Source organism: Antechinus flavipes, chromosome X, assembly GCF_016432865.1.
Source record: "Antechinus flavipes isolate AdamAnt ecotype Samford, QLD, Australia chromosome X, AdamAnt_v2, whole genome shotgun sequence".
Classification (NCBI taxonomy): Eukaryota; Metazoa; Chordata; class Mammalia; order Dasyuromorphia; family Dasyuridae; genus Antechinus; species Antechinus flavipes.
The window spans coordinates 23,265,052-23,286,703 of record NC_067404.1 but is presented as its reverse complement, the minus strand read 5'-3'; the positions used below and the strand labels follow the sequence as shown (position 1 = coordinate 23,286,703).

The following is a 21,652-nucleotide window of genomic DNA, read 5'->3' as shown; positions in this document are numbered from 1 at the left end:
TCCTGCCTCATATTTAACCAAAGTTTGGGTCCTAGTATCAGAATTACTTAGAGATGCTTATAGAGATGGATTTGGAAGAAGGTTGTCCCCTTACATTAGTATTTCTCCTGATGAATCTTCATAAGGAGTTCTCTGTTACCCTATGTATAACTACAAGCAAGATATGACTAGAAAAATATTTTTATTAAAGCTTTTTATTTACAAAATATACGCATGGGTAATTTTTTCCAACAGTGACCCTTGCAAAATCTTTTGTTCCAAATTTTCCCCTCCTTCCTCCCAGCCCCTCCCCTAGCTGGCAGGTAATATAATACATATTAAATATGTTAAAAAATACCTGTTAAATCCAATATATGTATACATATTTATACAGTTATCTTTCTTCACAAGAAAAATCAGATCAAGAAAGAAGAAAAAGAAAAACTGAGAAAGAAAACAAAATGCAAGCAAATAACAGAGAGAGTGAGAATGCTATGTTGTGTTTTACACTCTGTTCCCATGGTCCTCTCTTTGGGTGTAGATGGCTCTCTTCTTCATTGAACAAGTGGAATTGGTTTGAATCATCTCATTGCTGAAGAGAGCCACGTCCATCAGAGTTGATCATCGTAGTCTTGTTGTTGCCATGTACAATCATCTCCTGGTTCTGCTCATTTCACTTGGCCTCAGTTCACATAACTCTCTCCAGGCCTTTCTGTATTCATCCTGCTGGTCGTTTCTTACTGAACAATAATATTCCATAATCTTCATATACCACAATTTACCCAACCATTCTCCAACTGATGGGCATCCACTCAGTTTCCAGTTTCAGGCTACTACAAACAGGGCTGCCACAAACATTTTGGTACATACAGATCCCTTTCCCTTCTTTATGATCTCTTTGGGATATAAGCCCATTTGAAATACTGCTGAGTCGAAGGGTATGCACAGTTTGATAACTTTTTGAGCATATTCCAAACTGTTCTCCAGAATGGCTCGATCCATTCACAGGTCCACCAACAATGTATCAGTATGACTAGGAAAATTAAAGTAATAAGGGGGTTCCTAGAGAATAATAGCTGTAGATCTCTTTGCTTAGACAACAAATGAATAAACATTTGTCAAAGCTCTTCTCACAGTATGTAGCACATAATAGACAATCTAGAAATTCTTCTTCCTTTCCCTTTCAGGGCACTTCTGGCAGTAGTAAGGAGAAAAGACTCTTCAATGGTTTCTTTTTTTCCTTTTTGGTCAGTCCAGTGAAATGCTGGTGAATAACCTTAAATGTAGAATAAGTCTTGAAAACCAAGAACTGGGAGGGAAATGACTTGAATTTTCACCAACAGGGCCTGATGTTTCTAATTCCACTTCTAAAAGCGATGCTAACTGTTAGAAAGGAGGCAAATTAAACCATTAACAGAAGACCGATTTTACAACAATTTGGGTATATTTCTGTGTCCAGAAATTAATGTTGTGTTATTTTGTATCTTTAAATCTTCATTTGTTATATGCCCATTTATCTGTCGCCTTTTTAGCATCTCCAGTTTGCTCTTATAGTACTACCTCATCTCTTCCACCCCTTCTCCCCTTCTTTATACCCACATATATACACACAACTTTTTTGGCTTAAACTGAGTTTCCTTGAGAATGCTGATAATGAATCCAAAGGTGTGCCTAATTACTGTAGAAGTCAGTTGATTTCCTTTTCTTCTATGATCACTATACTATCTAATCCCATCCTGTGATAGCATAAATAGTGTACTCTTGGCCACAAAGAAGATATTAATGAGAATGAGCTACAGATTTAGTGGGAGAACTGAGTCAGGAATAGGAATGTAATGTACTAGAGAGAAATCTGAATTGGCAGGATCTGGGTTTTTTTTCCTTCTCTACCTTTGATGAATCATTTCACGGGGATGGGATGATCATGATCATCCCTTTGCTGATCCCAGTTGTGGAAGTGGTTCTTGGGGAGGGAAATGACAGTGAAGAGAAGAAAGAGGTTGAAATTCACCACATTCACCCAGGTCTTTCTTGACACAATTTGAGATGGAGGCAGTATAACTGTGAGACTATTGAGGAATCAGTTCACAAAGCAGTTGCATGAGAGGAAGATAGCAAACATGTGGAAAATATTGTAGACCTTATTATTACCAAAAAAAGGCAGTCTAGAGTCCGTGAACAATTGCCCAACTGTATGTCTCCTTTTGTCCTTATTCTTTTTTTTCAAACTCATCTCCACGTGAGTTAAGGAAATCCTTGATGAGGGTATAAGCAGGGAACAAGAACACTTTTGTAAGTGATATTCTACAGTGCAACACATCTTTTTCCCATTTTGTGATTGACTTAAAGATATAGAAAACAAGATTTGCCCATTAAACTTATTGTTTGTTGATCATGAATATGCATTTTATTTGGCAGAATAAAATATCTCCTTAAAGAATATCTTCCAGTGATCTAGCCTCTCATATGTCAACATCATTCAAGATTCCTTGAAAGCTGTAATACCAGAAATATCCCTCTTAAGCTACCTGCTATTTATAGACCTGCTATAAATCAAGTGATTCATAAAATGGGAAATAGGTGCTCCACAAAATTGTTTTCAATTGTGATGGAGGAGATCCAGCGCAGAGTTCAAACTGCAGAAAAATTCCCTGTGGATAGTGAGGTCCTTCAGATGTTTTTGATTGTGAGTGACATTGCCCTACTTTTAACAAACCCCAGAACACTGCAAAACCTTCCATAGAACATAAACATTTGACCTGACTACAGGAAAGATTGTGTGGAGAAAAATGGCTCTGGGTCTAGATTATACTAGGTGGATCATATTATATAACAGGTAGAGGCCTAATCTATTGAGTCCATGAGTGTGTGCATCAATATCGGTACATAGATATACCTGATACAAACAGTACAGATGTACTATGAATTGAGATCAAAATTAAATAGTAGGAGAAGAGCAACCCAGATGGCCTTCAGGAATTTACCACATTCCCTTACGTGACCCTAATCTCCTCCCTGAAATAAAGACTCGTCTTTTGGTTAACTGTTGTTCTTTTACTCAAAAATGGAATGGAAGACAAAAGTCTTTCAAGAATTGGAAATGAGTATCACACACCGGAGAGGTATTTGGTAGATGTGAGCAGGCTGAAATGCCTAACCAGCGAAGACTTTGGAAGAACAAGCATAAAGTGATGTCACCGGGGCAGGGCGTGAGGAGAAAAGATGAAAGGATCATGTGACAAGTATGTGGAATAAGCGGAAGATGACCCAAATTCTTGATGTCAGGAGAAAGCAAGGAAAGTCTGCAGCATGTCGGGTTGCTCCCTAGTAGGAACCGTGGGAAGAAATGAACAAAAGCTATGGGTAGGCTTAGACAGTTACTCTCTGTATCATTAGAGGGAAATCTGGACCATTGAATGCTTTATACATGTTTATACATATTTAACCCATCTTATGTTCTCTCTTCTCCCCTCCCCTCTCAATAGACTGTATGCTTCTTGAAGGCAGCAATTTTTGTCAGCCTGTGTTTTTTTTATGTTCTCCAAGTCCAACAGTCTCTTATACAGCTATAGAGATTTCACTATTATAGCTCATTCCATGGACTGGTATAGGTAGGCCCCTCTTTGCAATGTCTGATATTGAAAAGTAGCCTAGAGGTCTCACTGAGATGTCTAGTGCTTAGCTAGTCAGTCCCCAGCCAAGATGTATCCCAGGTGAGACTTGAATTCAGCTCTTAATTACTTTGAAGCCGGCTCTCTATCTCCTATACCGTACTGCCTTTTGTAATAGGCACTTCCAAAAGAGTTTGTTAGATTGTATTAGATTTCCCTATCCTGAAATTTCCTTTGTATTTTCATTTCTCCTTATTCTTATAGTTAAGATACCACTTAAGATATCATTCTTATTAAGAGCCTAATAAGCTGTCATTCAGAATTTAGGGGAACTCACAAAGGAAAACTTTCTTAATTTATAGGGTAGATAAAATGACAACCATGAGAATGTTGAGAAAGAAAATTGCAAAATAAATGGTAGCCATGGTTTCAGAACTTTGTAGGGTTTGGAATACTGTCTTTTTCTTTTCAAGCCTGGATCATAAAATGTTTTAAGCTTAGACATATTTTATATTTGTGTCCAACTCCATGTCTTAGAGGTTACTTTTATAATCACTCTTTATGCTTACCCCCAGCCAAAAGTCTTCAGAGCACCCACCAAAAATGCCCACTTGGCACAGCCATTTGGCTGTTTTTAATTGGGATGTTATTTTTTATTTTAAAGCCTCCCCTTTCTGATCATCTCCTTTTTTTATGGAGAAACACTGTAAAACAGAATCAGTAAATCCTTGAGTAATCCTTAATAGTGCAATACACATATTGTTAGGTTTATTTACCTTTAGTTAGCATTTTAGGAATCCTAGCCCTATATTGGAGATGGTAATATCTGCCAAGGCCACTTTACAGAATTTCCCTAAAGTGTCTTCCTCTCCTAATACATCAGTGTCTCTTCTTTCCTTTTTCTCATGGAGTCCGATAGCAGGTCAGCATTCATGGGTAAAGATGGATTTTCCTGAAGTGAGCAGCTAGCCATAGAAAGTCGATTAAAAAGAGCCAGCATCTACTGAGCTATTTGACAAGAAGGTATTCTTATTGCCAACATTCAGCAACTCATGAAAACGGTCACTATTGGAAACCAGGTTTCGACTTTCTGCCCCGGGCTGCCAAATGTAGTATAGTCCAAAATGCTAAAAGGTAGCTGAACTTTGAATGATAATTTCAATGACTGTCTAGTGAAAAGGATTAATGCCTAATCATGGCACCTCTGAGGCTTACAGTTGCTCACGGGAGAGAAAAAATATGTTTGGGCTGACAGTTGAAAAGGTCGTTCAGGAGCTGATGTCAGTTTCTAGCCAAATCCCAAATCTGGACTGCTATGAAGATTTAGGAACTGTTGTGCGATTCTTTTTTTTTTTCATCTTTTCAACCACCTGAGACATACCAGATCTCAATACAAATGATGATGCTTTTTCACTTCATTGGACAGACACTCTAGTCACTGAAAGATGATGTTAAGGTTACCATCATAAACCTTTTTGCTATGAAGTATAAGTAAGGCAGACGCTTGATGGCTCTGAATGATTCAGAATCAGATTAAAATGCCGTTGGGAAGTATTTAATGAAATAAACTATAATAGAAGGTAGATAATGAATAATGTTAGGATGTGGTTTTCCAAGACACTATATAGCCCCTAGGGATTCTTATATACAGTTTAGGGGCTCCCATTTTTAATTGAGTTTGACATCACTGATGTAGTTCCTTCATCTAAGAGCCATATTGCTCTTACTTTCAACTGGGTGACAGCCACTAATTTGGGATCAGTCAAAGAAAGACAAGGTACAGCTTTGAAATTAACTTGCCTTTTTTGGACTGGTTTCTTTTCCCAGTTGCAGAATTCTGCAAACAGAAGAAAGAACAACAAAAATCTCCTGAGAAGCAAACAAAAAAAGACCTTAACCTATTAGAAGGTACAAACAAACACTTCAGGGATATTCTGCAAAGTAGCTTTGGCAGATAAACACTCCTACCTCCATAAAACAGGAAGCTCTTAGATTTTATTGTGATTCTATGGACCATTCTATGATGGAGCTATCATGGAGAAGGCTCAAAAAGTTTAGCTAAAGCATAGAGCTTCCTCATGAGATACCTCATAAGTAGGTATTCTGGAGAGGGAAACGTTTTTCCAAAATTTCTGGCTGTTTTTCAAGAGTGTTGACCAAAGTAGATTTTAACATCTCTGCTATTCCATGATCAGAACAATAATTTGACTGTTTCTGGGCTCTTGATTGGTTGTGCACAAACCATTCACGTGACTTGAATAGCCGCAAGATCTAAACAAGATTCCCATGCATATGTTCTAACAATTAGTTAACATTCAGGTATCATAAAATATAGTGTGTCCCTCTTTTCCCTGCAGTGTACAGTGCAACATAGTCCAGCTAACATCTCTAATTTGACATTGACTTAACTCCATTAAAATATGTTTTTAGCATTTATACTGCCACGGGTTTATGTGGTGTCAACTAACTCTCCAGAGAAGCACCACTCTGTCTCCTTTAGAAAAATCAAAATTATTTGGTGTTCTTCACATTGTTTTGCTATTACCTCCCAATTGATCAATAAGCATTTGTTAAGCACTTTTAGTTAAGCACTCTAGGTGCTAGAACTAGAAAGCCAAAATGAAATAAATGTTCTCTGCCCTTTAGATTTCAATCTAAAAAAAGGAGAAGGCCCATGTGTGCAACACACACACACACGCGCACACACACACACACACACACACACACGCCAATAAAGATAAAGGGATGGGAGAAGGGATGCTATGATTAGGTAAGGTCTCATAGATAAGGTGGCACTTGAGTCCTGTGGGAAAATTATTTGCTGTTAAGAGGCAGAGCTGAGGAGCGAGCATATCTATTCATGGGGAGTGGGCAGGAAGATAGGGGTAGGAGTGGATAGAAGAAGGCTAGTTTGGCAAATGTGTGATAAGGCTAGCAGGGCAGGTTAGAACCAGATTGTGAATGACTTTAGGAGGGAAACAGAGTTCATAGTTGATCTTGGAGGTAATAAGGAGCTAATATTGAGAAAGGAAATAAAGTTGAAAATTGTGAGTTGAAGAAAAGGGTATGGATGTCAGAGATGTTTTAGAAAGATGAGGAATTGTAAATTACTTAGATATGATGCTGCCCCCCCTCCCGCCGCTAATATAACCATCCTTTATAAGAAAACGACACATTTAAGCAAAATAAACTGATGTATTCGAATTTCCTACCTATAGTTTTTCACCTTCTACTCAGAGGAAGAGGGGCAATATTGTTCAATATATGTATGCCCTGATAGAGGGTATTTCTTGCAATCTCCATCTTTATATACGTGTGTGGACAGAAATATTCTCCAATAAAAGCTTTAGGTCAGTCTTCCAGTTTTTCACAAGCTATTTTTTGTGGGCAAATACATTCTCTTCAGTTTTAGAAGCAGTTATTAAGCACCTATGGTATGTCAGACACTGCGTATAAAAAGCCAAAATGAAGAAAAGTCTTTCCTAGACAGTAGCAGACTTATAAGCAACTATATAGGGTAAATGCAAATGAATTTGTTGGAGAGAACATTAACAGTAGGGAAGGGGGAGGAGAAATGAGATAAAGAAGTGCATCCTGAAGGAAGTAGAGCTTGAGCTGCCCCTAAAGGATGCTAAAAATTCTAAGAGGGGACAAAGCAGGAAGGAAAAGCATTTCAGGCATGGGGCGGGGCAGTCTATAGGAAAGGATAGAGGCAGGAGCCAGGATGGCAAGTCAACCAGGAATGAGGCACAGATCACAAATAAGACAGTAGCTAGGTAGCTAACAGAGCTGTAGGGGGTAAAAGCCTGTTGCCTGTGAGTCGTTATTTATATAAGAACAAAGTGGTAATTTTGCAAACTATCACATCTCAAAGATGGGACCATCTTCATAGTAATAAAACTATTATTCTGTAACTGTTTACTTATCAGGAGGCTATTGGACGATTGATGACCTGAAAATGGAGGTTATATCTCACTTCATTGGAAATGCAAATGGACTAGAAAATCTCTACCTAGCGGGACATATTTTTAAGTCAAATCAGGCACCTCTGCTGACCTCCTATTTATATTTCTTTGAGAAGGAAAAAATCCCATAAAAGCTATCAAGAAATACATTTCACAGCAGGCAAATTAATTGGTTTTCCAGTATTTGAAGGGAGGGTTTGTCCAGTGAATGGTGCCATTTAGAGGCAGAAAATTATTGGATAAAAGGGAAGGGAAACATTTTGTATCCGGAAGTTTTAATGTGTTTAAAATCCTCATTAGGGATTTATGGACATTCTTGCTTAGCCTATTGCCTCATTAATTTGAAACTAAATAGTTATTTCTGTGTTTCAATCTCTGTTCTTTTCCTTCTTCCCTAAAAAAACCCCTTTTCTTTAATTAGATCTTGCATTAGAATTGGGTCTCTACACTATCTGGAGATGGGGAATTAATTAATGAGATTTATAAATCTAATGGAAGTGAGTTATTCTATCATTTCATAGTAGGGAGCTGTTAAGCCACATGAGCAGATCGAAGAGATTTCAGGAGAGGGAAAAAATGCTAACTTCCCAGGATAAATTGAGCAGTGCTACTTGGCATTAATAGATAAAAGTATTTTAATTAGAGTTAAAAACTAATTGGGGAGATAGTGAGGAGTCTCTTGCCATTCAGCTGGTTTGCTCTTTACAATTCTCACTATCAGAGTAAAAGGCAATTCTAATTCCATTTATGTGAATAGCCTTGTCATTGGATGGCATTTGAGCCGGGCTTCGTGTGGCGGTTGAAAGAGGGCAGTGAGTGTAAAACTGAGTTCTTGAGTTGAGAGCAGAAGCTCCCAGCCATTGTGAATATTCATCCTCCCTTGCTTTTTTGTCCTCATTATTTTTACAAATTTTACTGATCTGTTTTGTTTTGTTTTGTTTTTATGTAACAGACCTTACTGGAGAGATTCCTTGCTTATAATAAGCCCTTCCTTGTATCAAGTTAAAACAACTAAACCAAGTTAACTGATATAATGATGGCTTATGTGACAACAGTCTAGCTGTAGGGACTCATAGCTGTACCAAAAGGAAGGAAGGGAATTTCCTTTTCTGTTTTCTGGGGCCAAGAAAAGTCATTGCAATTACAGTGTGCAGCCTCCATTTAGAGATCTTTTTCGATACTCTATTTGAGTCACTGTGTCTATTATTTTCCGTGATGTTTTTACTTCAGTCTCTCTCAGTTCATACAAATTATCCTGTCGTAGATTTAGAATTGGAAGTGAACGCAAGGGAAGTGTGGTCCAACCCCTCTCGTTTTGCTGCTGTGGAAGCCCAGGTGTGTTACATTGCCTTTCCCAAGCTTCTTTGTCTAGGAAGTCTCACTCTTCTGGGGCTACACGTAGCACTCTTGCCCCGTAAGACATTCAGTATTTTCCGAACTCTTCATTGTCTTGGCTTTCTCATAGCATAGCAATGTTGTGTTTTAGTCATATGCTCCAGTCTGTGAAGCTATTTCCCAAATGATCCGTACGTACTTTGTGGATCCCACATGATGGTGGGTATACTATGAATAGCTGCTGATTGACATGTTCATGGTGACAGAAGCTCTTAGAAATTAAGTAACAATTAAATATCTTATATTTGATTCATCATAACAGCAGAGTTGGAAGGGATGTCATCAGCCAGTCCCTTCTTTTCTGTCCCCAATAGATGGGCATCTAGCCTTTCCTTGAAGGTGTATAATGTGGGAAAACCCAGAGTTTCCGAAAGCATCCATGTAGCCAGTGGATAGCTTGAGTGTTTCCCTGTATTTAACTGAAATCTACCCCTTTGTTGCTCCTACTCCTCTCCCCAGTTCTTGCTCTCTGGAGTCAAGTTTTACTCCTCTGCCATATTACAAGCCTCCAAATACCTGAAGACAACTGTCATATGGACACCAACTCAACTCCCAAATCAATTTCCCCTCTTAAGGTTCCCAGTTCTTTCAGCCTGTCTTCCTATGACATGAACTCTAGCCCCTGCACCATGCTAGGTATTATACTCTCTCTCTAACTTTTTGGCATCCTTCTCAGAATATGATGGCCAGAACCGAACCTAGCATTTCAGATGTGGTCTGACTAGGGTGTGTGTGTGTGTGTGTGTGTGTGTGTGTGTGTGTGCTTAATAATACATATAAATAAAACATACAGATGGTATATTTGACTATCATATTGAATTAAACTGTAGACTTTTTTGGAGTTACAGCTAAGACTTGACACAATCTTTCTGTGTGCTTCCTACACCCTACCTCCCAATCAAATCTCTTGGTGGCTTCTTTCAAACACAGCTAGAAGGAAGAGATCTGTTGGTCATTTTTACAATTTGAGTCATTAACTGGACATTTTACAAAGACCATGCTGGTGTCTGGTAGGTAGGATAGGGCCTTGGATGAAAGTCCTTTCTTATTCAAAGAAACAGATGAAAAATATGATTCAAAGCTATATATTAAAATGATTCTTTTGCAAATGCATTTAGAGCAATTAATCTGAGACCCCACTATGGCCCTGTAGCTGTGTCTTCAGAAACGATTCTAAAAACTGTGAACTGCTGCTCCACCTGGTTAATGAGGAATTCCTTGGGAAAACCAGAACTGCCTTGAAAAACTTGACAAGTCAAGATGTATTTTCAAAGATAATCACGTTTTTTAAGTGTTCCATGCTGCCGATCACTTTGATGCTTGGAGATGCTTGCTGAATACAAACTATTGAAAATCTTTAAAAAGAGCTATTCTTTATAATAAAAAGAAACCCCATTTAGCACTTCCAAATCACTGGCCTTTGGAGAGGATATTGATTAATCTAGCACTCCCAGACACCCTTGTAGACAGACCCTCTTTGGCTCCATTTAGCTCTCCAATGGGTAGCCTCCTGCCCTGGGGCCAGATTTTGCCCTCTCAGTGATATTGCTCTAATCTCTGCTGCTGCATCCCAGGGGATAATTGCCTTACTATCTGGCTGCTCCTATTAGACAATTCAGAATGGAGTCTCTTAAGTATTAGAGGGGTTGTAGGACTGTGAAGTGTGCCTAATTGGGTCATCTACATTTCAAAAGGCAGTAGATACACAGGTGAGGACTCCCTGATACCCAGGTTCCCAGTGCTGGTGAAAAGCTACCAAGTCCACCCTCCCCCCTTGACCTGGGCTCTCTTCCTTTCCTTGTGTCTCCTGTTCTGCATTTCTCTATCTAGCTCTATCTTGTTATCCAGTATTTCTTCTTATCCTTGCATTTCTTTCCCGTTTTCTCTCTTTTCCCCATCTCTCTATCTCCCTTCTCCTCTCTCCTCTTCACCATCCCAATCCCATTCACCCTTAATGGGACAAAATGGGAAAAGAGGAGGGGGCATCTAAGGCAAAAGTCAAAACTAGTCTGGATTGGGTTTGGAATCTTGCCTACGTGATGATAATGTACAATTGTAGATGTTGGAGCTCACAGGGACCTTAAAAAGCCATCTCATTTGATCTCCTGCTACTGGGCAGGTGGGGAAATATATCCCTGTGAGATACCTGCTACATTGAATGTACGCGACACATTTCTATATTATGATTTTTACAATCAGTTTACAGTTTTATGAGTTGCTGATAATACTATTTGGCATTCACTCTGCCATACTAGTTGATAGCAAGGAAAGGTGAAGTTGAAGATTACTGGGTCAAAGAGACAGTGTGTAGGGTCATAAAACTTCCTGGCCGATAAATTAAAGACCATGTGTGGGAAGCCATGAATTGGCAATTAATAAAAACGGGGTGCTCAGGTCACCAGGAAATTGGTTAGTTCTTTTGGCATTAGTTGCTATGATATCCTGTGATCATCTGGCTGAATTAGCAAAACTATCACACGTATGGAAAACTTCTCAAATATTTTCTTTGTAATTAAAAAATATAAATATATTCTCCTTCCTGAGATGCCATTTCATGTATTTGATATTGCAGGTCAGATGCCTCCTTCCAAAGCTGAATGATTTGACTTTAATTTATGCAGCACTATTTTCACACTGTCTTCCTTCTATATGAGATAGCTGGTCTGTCTGTCCGGGAGACAGGCACTGAAGTTAATAGAAATGGCAGGAAATTGAGATTTAGTGGCCTAGAGAATTTAATCTTCAATGGAGCCTTCTGTCACTGCAGGGACTTGAGCTGCAATAGTAGAGGTGGCAAACACATCTCGATGCCCGCTGCCAAGCCCACCTTCTCTAGGGGCCAGACACTGCATTTAATTGCTAAGGGGTCAGACATGGAACTCTTCTCTGAACCTGTAATGCGTGTGCCCTCACACACCAGCTTTCCTCCTTTCCATGCCCTGTGTCTGGGCTCTAGTCTAGAGAGGCACTTTGCGGAACATGGAGCCATCCTCAGAAACCTTGGGAACACTGCCACATCGGGCAGGCTTCAGTCCTTCTCTCTTCCAGCTTTGACACGCTGTATTAACAGAAAAGAAGAAGGGGAGGAAATGAGAACCTTGCTCAGCCCCTGCAGCCAACCTCCCACATAGCACATCGACCTTACCGGGACACTGGCAGAGGGCCACTCCAGTCTCCTGGCTTAATATTTTTAAATAGCAGGACTGATTGTCCTAGTCATGGGCAGAGGGGCTGTATATTTTCTATTTAGAGCTGGGTTTCTCCATACCTCCCATGCACATTTGTGTTGGTATCTTTTATTTTTATCTTGTCTTCCTATCCAAAATATATCCTTTCTACTCTATATCCAGGGAGGTATTCCTTTGTGATAAAGAAAAAAGAGAGGGAAGGAAACAGTTGCTCCAAACTATACAACACATGAAGCGAGTTTGATGTATATATGCATTACTTTCTACCCATAATCCCCTACTTCTTCATCTCTGTATGGCCACTGTAAATATGCAACATTTAATTTGAATTCTTGGTTCCTTCCATGTAATGTGTTGGATTCAAGTGTAAATATTGTTCTTGTATAAGTCTTCCCATTCTTTTCTGTATTCTTTATATTTCTTTTCTTCCAGTATGTACATATACCCGAATTTGTTACATAATCACATAATAAGTGTTTAATAAATGCTTCTTGACTGACTAGCCATTTGTGGCTCAAAGGATGGAGCGCCAGTCTTGGAGCCAACAAGACCCGAGTTCAAAATAGGTTGTGATTATCCAACATATAAAGGACTGCTTGCCATCTAGGGGAGGGGGTGGAGGGAGGGAGGGGAAAAAAAAATCGGAACAGAAATGAGTGTCAATATAATGTAATTATTAAATAAAAAATTAAAAAAAAAATAGGTTGTGATTGCTAGTTGTGTGACCCTGGACAAGTCCCTCAGTTTTCTTAATTGTAAACTGGGGATAATAATATCACCATCCATAATAACAGCACCTAGATTGTTGTGATGATCAAATGAGATAATATTTTTAAAGCACTTAGTACAGTATATGACATGCACTGTTCAGTTGGGTCCAACTCTACATGACTCTGTGTTCCATAGCACATCAATACTGGTCATGGGCTTAACTTGGCAAAGATACTATAATGGTTTTCCGTTCCTTCTCCAGTGGATTAAGGCAAACATAGGTTAGGTAAGTTGCCCAGGGTCACACATCTAGTAAGTGTCTGAGGCAGATTTAAACTCGGGTCTTTCTCTAGGCCCACCATTCGATTCTATTCACTGATCCACTTAGCTGGCACAGAGCAGGTACTTAATAAATACTTATGACTTTCCTGATTCCCCCAATCACTGGGCATCCACATTTTTCTGCTTTTTCACTTCTCCAAAAAGTGCTTTTTGAGGTCTCTGGTACTCCCCCCCCGCCCCCCGCTCCATCTTTGCCATCTATATTTTGTATTCTTTCTATGCTTAGTGGTAGTAGGATCTCTGATTCAAAAGAAAGAGGCATTTATGTTACTTTCTTCACATAATTCCCAGTTACTGAAAAGAATTCCAAGCCCAATTTACAGCTCTTCCAGCAGCATCTTACAGGATCTTTCTTTCCCCTCCATTCTATTTCTTTCTTTAATCTTAGACACTTTGGGGGGTTTACAATAAAACTTCAATTGTTTTGAATCATATTCCTCTTTCGCTCTGAGTGATTTGGGTTTTTTCAACCACATACTAGAAATTGATTATCTGTGTAATAGATGTTGGTACTTCGGGATAGTGCAGATGGAGCACTGGGCTTGGAGTTAGGAAGAGCTGAATTCAAATCTTCCTTCAGACACTAGCTGTGTGACCATAGCCAAATCAGTTAACTACTGTTTGTCTTGGTCCCCCCCAGCAGTAAAATGGACATGATGACAACACGTATCTTTCAGGGTGGTTGGGAGGATCAAATGAGGTATTTGAAAAACACTTTTATAATGCCTGGCACATAGTAGGCACTATATAAAGGCTGATTCCCTCCCTCCTCCAGCCCCACTTTTGCTCCTATTACAATGGATGTGCCCACTTCTCGTGGCTCCTTATCTTTAAAGTTTTGAGTGTTCATGTGTAAGAGTATAGGATGACTATTCTCCAGTTTTAAATGGAGTCTAGTGGCCATTTGTCCAGAAATTTCATAGTAAATACCATCTTTTCTTATGCTGAGGGCTTTTGTGGATAACTATAAAATTGGACAAACACTTTACCATGTAGCTATTGTGAATTTTTTGTTTATTTGGCGTTATATTACCGGAGGCCTTCTAGCTGTGTTTTATGTAAGATAACTTACTCTTCAATTACAAGTTCATGATCATAGAAGGGAATATTGGAGCAAAACTTAAGTTTTTGTGAGCATTGATTGGCAGTCTTTTAGCAATCCAGTTCCTTAAATGTTTCTGCTGATGAGGAAATCCTAAAGTTTAGGGAAACTAAGATTTAATGGCATGTAATTCCACTTTTACAAATGATCACTCACAAGACTTGAAATATTGACTGGAGCTGAATTTGAGTGTCCTATTATCACTTGGTTTTCCATTTTCTTCAACATTGCATAGCTTATGTGTCTGGGGAGGAGCCTCAATTTACTTATCAAATAAATGTGACAGTTTATGCTAGAAAATGTTCATGGTAATTAGCTACTTATGTGAGTTTGTGTTAGGGATATGGTGGAACGATAGTTGGACCTGAGAGGATGCTACTCAGTGTCATTGAGGCCTCTTGATTGAAACCAGGGACCTATTTGCCATTAGACCTCAAAGTACAGAAAATGAGCATTGAATCTGTATTCTGAGGACTCTGGTTTAAGTCCTATCTTTGTCATTTAATACCTGGGGCCTTGGACTAGTCATTTTACCTTCGTTTCCCTGCTTATATAAAGATGAGAAAACTGGTGCAGATGATTTCTGAGTTGCTTTCCAGCTCTAAAATAAGATCCTATCATTTGGTGAACTTACTGTTTCTGGACATTTCTTAGAGTAGTCTTTGTTGTAAAATAAGATGGCTTATATTTGCTTTGTGCTTTGCAAATGACTCCAAGTAAGGTGACTGAGAGATGATTTCTGAAAATAGCCTTGCTCCCTTAGAAATTCATTAATAGCAGTGTACTCAAGGACTCACATTGATCTCCTTGGTAATAACCATGTTGTAATAATTATTCTTTTAACGTTTTATATTAATCTAAATGTTGTCTATTTAACATCATATGCTGCTTATGTCTCACCGCCAAAATCATCATCTCCTTGATAATCCTATATTACCATAATCACCAAGACGTATAGTCCAAACTGATTAATTCCCAGATGATTAAAGCATCCTCTCTAGGTCCTCTATTATTAATTGAATATTTGATGATGGAAAGGCATTTGCTATCACCAGCGAGCCTGACTATTTGACAAGCTGTACAATTATCATCAGACCTCTTCTCCTTGGGTGACATCAATCGAGAAATATCTACCGGGCGCCTACATAGCCCAACCAGTGGGGTTGATGGGAAACATTGAGGTACCTAAGAAGATAGGCAGGCTCATGTAAGGAATGACAATGCTTCCGGTTTTACATTTTCTGAGTCTCATGCTTCTCCCATCAGCTAATCATTGCTTGGGTATGTTTACCCCCTGCTATGAAAGCTAATCTGAAACTAGGAGAAAAAAAATGAAATTCCCATCTTTTCAGTTTCTTCAATAAAAGTCCTAGTGAACAAGCATCTTGACACTGTGGGATAAATAGACACTTTGGGGATTGTTTAGATAATGTTCATTCGGTCAACAAGCATTTGTAAAGCACCTACTACATGCCAGACTTCATGCTAAGTGCAGTTTAGAATTGGGCAGTAGCTCAGAAGCCATTGAATCCAATATCCTTATTATATAGATGAAGAAATAAGATGTGTTTATTTGTCCAAGAGCCAGAAGTCGAATCTCTAATTCCTCTTACCCAAAATCAGAGAGGATTCTTAAGAGACAGGTGGAAGTCCTGGACTTGAGAAGTCCAAATTGGAAACCTGATTCTCATCTGAGCTTCACCACTAATTCTATACTCCCGTGACCTCTATTCAAAATTAAAATGAGGTCTTGGATGAAAATGCTTTCTAGTGGATTGGTGAGATAGATATGCAATGATAGAGATAGTTATAAAGAAATGAATGGGCTAAATTTTAGCCATGCTACCTTTTTGAAAAATCCAGTGCTGTTTTCCTCCCTTCCCTGTAGGCCAAGAATGAATATGGGTGGCTACAACACCTTGAGAGTTGAGTAGAGTCTCATTCGTTGTGGAGTAACCCGAACCTAAGTAGGGCTGGAACTTGAGCTTGGCAGAAGTTGCTTCCTCGAGATAATGGCTATGAGAGTTGGTTTGGAAGCAGGACTGTTGCACTGGGGGAAGGGGATTGTCTGTCCAGGAGCGATTGTGTCTCTCTACTCCTTGGTGGCAGTTGGTCAGCCATTATTGCTCCTGGCTATGAGAAGAACTCATGGTATCATTGATATTGAGCTGCATTGGATCCTAGGAGAGGGTGCCACTAGCCCAAGATCACATAAGTAGTAGCAGAAGGGGAATATGAACCCAGGTTTTCCCTGATCCTAAGTACAATATTCTATCCAGCACGCCATGCTGCTGCTTCTTCAAATTACATAGCACTTTTGTATTTATTTCCTTTGTGTGTATTTGTCTTACTTCCCCCAAATTACTTACAGGCTCCTCAAGGGTGAGATATAGTTTATACCCCATTCATCTTTGAATCTACCACAAGATTTTAACTAGAGTAGGCACTCAGTAGATAATCACCGATTGATGTCACAGACATGAAGATTGAGCTGGATGGACTGAAGAGCTGACCCAATATAATTCCAATTTTCTTTCTAATGATCAATTTAGACTCATAGTTCTTTATATTAATATTAGGAAATTGATTTTAAAACTTGGGTGATTGAGAGCCTGATTTGTTCATCAAATGTCCTAATATGAGACTGACCTGACACCACAGAATAATAGACTGTCAGAGCTAGAAGGGAACAAGAGAGATAATCAAGTCGGACTCTCTCATTTTACAGATGAGGAAAATGAGCCCCTGGAGTGACTTGCCTGGGGTCACCCAGGATGGGGGGGGGTAGCTGCTGTTAGAAGCCGGGTCTGCTGCCTCCCTCTTGGCCCATTTTCTGCTCTGCTATGGTCCCAGTGTTTTATATTAAATTAAAACAATTGATCATCTGAGTATTATTATTTTGTATTTCATAGAAAAATACTGATGGCTAACTTTACTTTCTTCAAATATTTCCCCACAGCATAAATAAGATCCAGCCAATTTTTGTAGGAGTAACTAAATTGGACTTTATTTTTTGTTTGTTTCAGATCAACCTTTCCAATGACCCCAGCTGTGTGGAAGAAATTTTAAGGGTGAGTTTTTAAATTTTTATTCTTGTGATTTATTCCTGTGATCCAGTCATGATGAGGTACTCTAAAAGATGTTAAGGCTTGAGCTTGGGTGCTACGAGCTGAAGCTGAACTAAAACTTTTTGCATGTCCTACTAAGTATGGTACTAGTATGGTAAGCCCCCAGCAGGAGGGGTCCACCAGGCCTCCACAGGAGGTGTAAAGCTTTCATGCTAATCCATAGTAGGATTGGCCTGGGAGTGACTGCTACACATCCAGCCTGGGTGGGATTAGGAGCCTCATTTTGAAAATAACCATAACAGCAACAATAATAATGATGATGATGATTAAAGAATTACTAGGCTGTTTCAGCAGTGTCATGCTCAGAAACTCCTATCCTGCTTCAATTCCCTTTAGGGGGGTGCTTATGCTTGGCTTCCGTTCCACATTTCCTTTCTTCTTCTCTCCCATCACAGCCTCTAATCAAGCTCCATTTTTCCATCTCCTAACCAAAGCTCGTTTTTTTTATGGTTCCTGGTCAGAGACCAGTCTTCCACCACCTCTCCCTTAAGAAGCTTTCTCTGATCAGGACCTTCAGTTTTTGCATTGTCTTCAGCCCGTTTCTTCCCTAACTCTTTACTTATCTTCAGTGCTGGTGTTTTCTATAGTTGAAATGGGTTCTTACCCTATGTGGAAAAATGATGTCCTATCTGTACCCTAGGGAATAACACTGAAAGGAAAACAAATCCAGTGAACTGGGCCAGTAGGCATCAGGGAGCAAGAAGCCATTTGCACCCTATTCTGGCATTTGGGGCTAGTTTCTTATCTGTGTTTATCTCTTTTGTATACTGGGGAAATCCTATTTCCTGAATGATGCTCTGCATGTCTTAGTGAGGCTTAAAATATTACCAAGTGGCCGGCATAATGATTGTATAATGTGTCTCATTTAAAGACCACTTGACAGTTTGTTACAAAGCTCTTCCTAACATACCAGCTCCTTTATTTCATTGGACCTGTTCTGCAGATGAGGAAATTGTAACTTGAGATTGCCTTTTCAGAACACCGTCACACTAGTTGATCTTGGTAGGCAGGAGGGTAGAACATGGTACAGTATTCTTTCTGATGCACTCTTAGATTTTCATGAGCATTGCATTTGTTCCATGCATATTCCTTTAGTACTTCAAAGATCTGTGATATTGATCAGTGTGGGGAGTGTGTCCCTTTGACTGACACAGATAGCCAGCCTTCTTGGCCTAGTAATTGTAGCGGATTATAATGGGACTGAAAATTTATCTGGCTTCTAATAACCTTTAAACTTAGACACTTCGGAATTATTAGCTCCAAGCTTGCCTGTACCTCCACCAACAAAGATCACAATATGTAATTGCCTAAGGAAATAAATTATGGATATATCGAGGCACACACACATTGCTGGTATGTGTCACGGGCAAGATCTGAATCCAGGTGTCTTCTTCTGTCCAAGTCCAGCCCTATCCAATAGGTTATGCTGTCTCTCCTCATTAAATGCAAGTAATAGAATATTAGAATAATATAAAGAGAGCTATAGTTCACCCACTTGAATATTTTGAAGAATACATGAGAGAATATTCACGAACCAATATAAAGGTTTGTGTTTATGCATGTACAATGTCCTGTTTCCTCAGTTGGGGGCTTCTTCTGTTGAAACAATCAGCGGCTTACTCATGCCTTCAGGTGTCATAGAGTTGACTGAAATGGCTTCCCCATGACAGGTCTACCTAACTCCAACTATCTGCCTCCTAGCTACTCTATCATGCTCCTTGTCATTACATACATTATCACATGATTACTCTCCAGGAGTTCAAGGAAACACTTCAGCTCCCCTGGGTAAGGCACTGTGTTGGGTGCTCCCATCAGCCCGACTGCTTCAGTGTTCTGAGAACACTGGGGAGACTGTTCTTGCTGCCTATAGGCCAGGTGTGTACCTTCGATCAGCCTAAGGGTCCATGGATCACAGATGGGCTATCCAAAGCTCCCCTCTTTAATCTCTAGGGTCAAAATCTGGATCTGGATGTGCCATGTGGGAACTCATCCATTTCCTACTTTCCATAGGGTGATGGTATTTAAACAGCAGCAGATCTTTATTAGGCATTTAATTAGTTTTCTTAATGAAAGGTAGAGCAGGAAAAGAGTGTTTCAAATTAAGAGTTCTCAAATTAATTCCACAGGCTCATCTTAAGTCTTAAAGGCATTCTAAATGCATCCCCAAAACACCTCCCAATTTGTTTTAATTGACATACTCTCCTTAGGAGGGGCCCAGAGCTAGAGACCTGGCAGCATTGCTATGAAATTTGGAGAGCTTGGGAAACACCTGTAAAACTATTGGAATAGCCACTTCTAGTAGCAAAATGTCATTTATAACCCCAGAGAAAAGTCACAAGTCATCCTAATATGTTTAAAAGAGATAGCACCCCCTTGAGAAAAATAACAAAAGTTCTTGTTGTACTTGAAAGAGAATTGAAAGGAAGGGCTTGTTTAAAAAAGAAAGACTATAAATTGTATGGAATTCTTGTTTTGACAATACCACTAATTGGTGCCCTCTTTTTGACAGCTCAGTTGTTTAAGATTTATTTCCCACACTTAGAGTGGCAATGGGCTCGACACTACTACCCAGATTTCCAGTCTAGTTCTTAACTTTTCAAGTTTTCCCAGTGACACCTATGTCCTGAACTTCTTTGCCTCTATGGCTTAGTGTCTGAGCAGATAAAGGCTCTGATACTCCCAGCATTTCCTTGCCAGTCATCTATTGACATAGGTGTTTTTCTGATTCTGCTCACTCCTGTTTCTCTTTCTTAACTCCATCTCTAATGATCAAGTTAAGACTGGTCTCTTTTCTGTCTCCATCTTGTTGTCATAGATGTCCGACCATTTCTTGTTTCCTGGATGGAAGCTATATCATGTGGTATCTTGAAAAGAGCAAAGAACAGGAATTCAGATTCCATGGATTCTGCTTCCTGTTTAATGGCAAAAAGCCTCTAAGCAAGTTAAGCAGAACCTGAGTTTCCTTAGCTTTAAACGGGGTATGATAAACACTGCCATGTTTACTTTTGGGGGTTTTATGGAGATCAAAAAGGATAATAGAGCCAAGTGCTTTGAGATATATAAAATATCATACAGCTGTCAAGGATGAGAAAAGTGGTCACATTCAAAATCTTTTTTTTCTTTGACAACAGGGTCTTATCTAATATTGCACATTAATTAAAACAATGGAGTTTTTCTTTTAAGCCCTAACTTCCTTTTAACACCCTTGCTACTTCCTCTGAGTTAGCCAGTTTTCTCTCCAGCCTCTTTTTTCTCTTTTTCCATTCAAGCTTCTCTAGGTTTGATTCCATTGCAATAAAAACTATGACAAGAAAAATCAGTGATCTAAATGGTGCTTTTGGCAGCAACCTGCTCACATGAAGTAATTTTTTTAGATAAATCCACAATTCCCATTCACTCAATGAATTTGGATAATATCTTGGAGTTCAGGATCCCTGGACTGAGTTATAATAACCCTTCTTCTTTGCCATTCCTTCCAGGGGTCCTCAAACTACGGCCCGCAGGCCAGATGTGGCAGCTGAGGACGTTTGTTCCCCTCCCCCAGGGCTATGAAGTTTCTTTATTTAAAGGCCCACAAAACAAAGTTTTTGTTTTGACTATAGTCCGACCCTCCAACAGTCTGAGGGACAGTGAACTGGCCCCTATTTTAAAAAGTTTGAGGACCCTTGCTAGACTCTGCCTTACCTTCTACTTTCTTTACCTCAGAGGATTAAAAGCTGACAAGGATTTTTAAAGAGCAACCATGCTCAGAGTGGATGATTTAACCAACATAGCCAGCAGCAAAGCCACTTTGGGGCCTTGCAGAAAGTTCACCTAATTCGTATCTAATAGCCTCAGACCCAATTTTTAAATGAAAACAGCCATATGATGTCTTTTTACCAGTAACAAGCATCAGACATCTCTTGTTTATTCTTTTATCTTGGATAATCAGGATCAAATACTGACTTCCAGTTAAGTCTCTAATCCCCTCCAGCTCCTAGTGCCTTGCTTCTCCCCCTCCCCAACTGGAATTGATTACCTTGTACCTGTTTTCCTAGATATTCAAACAATTCATGTTTACACAATGTCTCTTTTGACTTGGGCCTAGATTATAATCTCCTTGAGGGCTGGACTTGTTTCCCTTTTGTTTTAGGCACCAAAATTAGTGCCTAGATCTTAGCAGGTTAATAAATCATTGTTGCTTATGTGACTTGCAGCCTTCCTCATTACTGAGTTCTTTCTTCTTCTTCAA

The 21,652-nt window shown here is 39.4% G+C and overlaps 1 protein-coding gene across 2 annotated transcripts in view; it reads left to right on the top strand.

The window, feature by feature from the left end:
• The window catches only part of AFF2 (ALF transcription elongation factor 2), a 589,532-nt gene that overhangs the window by 381,178 nt on the left and 186,702 nt on the right, over positions 1–21,652 (top strand). For both annotated transcript variants that reach the window (XM_051968827.1, XM_051968826.1), the window contains exon 4: positions 17,320–17,364. In XM_051968827.1, the coding sequence (XP_051824787.1) occupies positions 17,320–17,364 (45 nt within the window). The remainder of the gene's footprint in view (positions 1–17,319; positions 17,365–21,652) is intronic.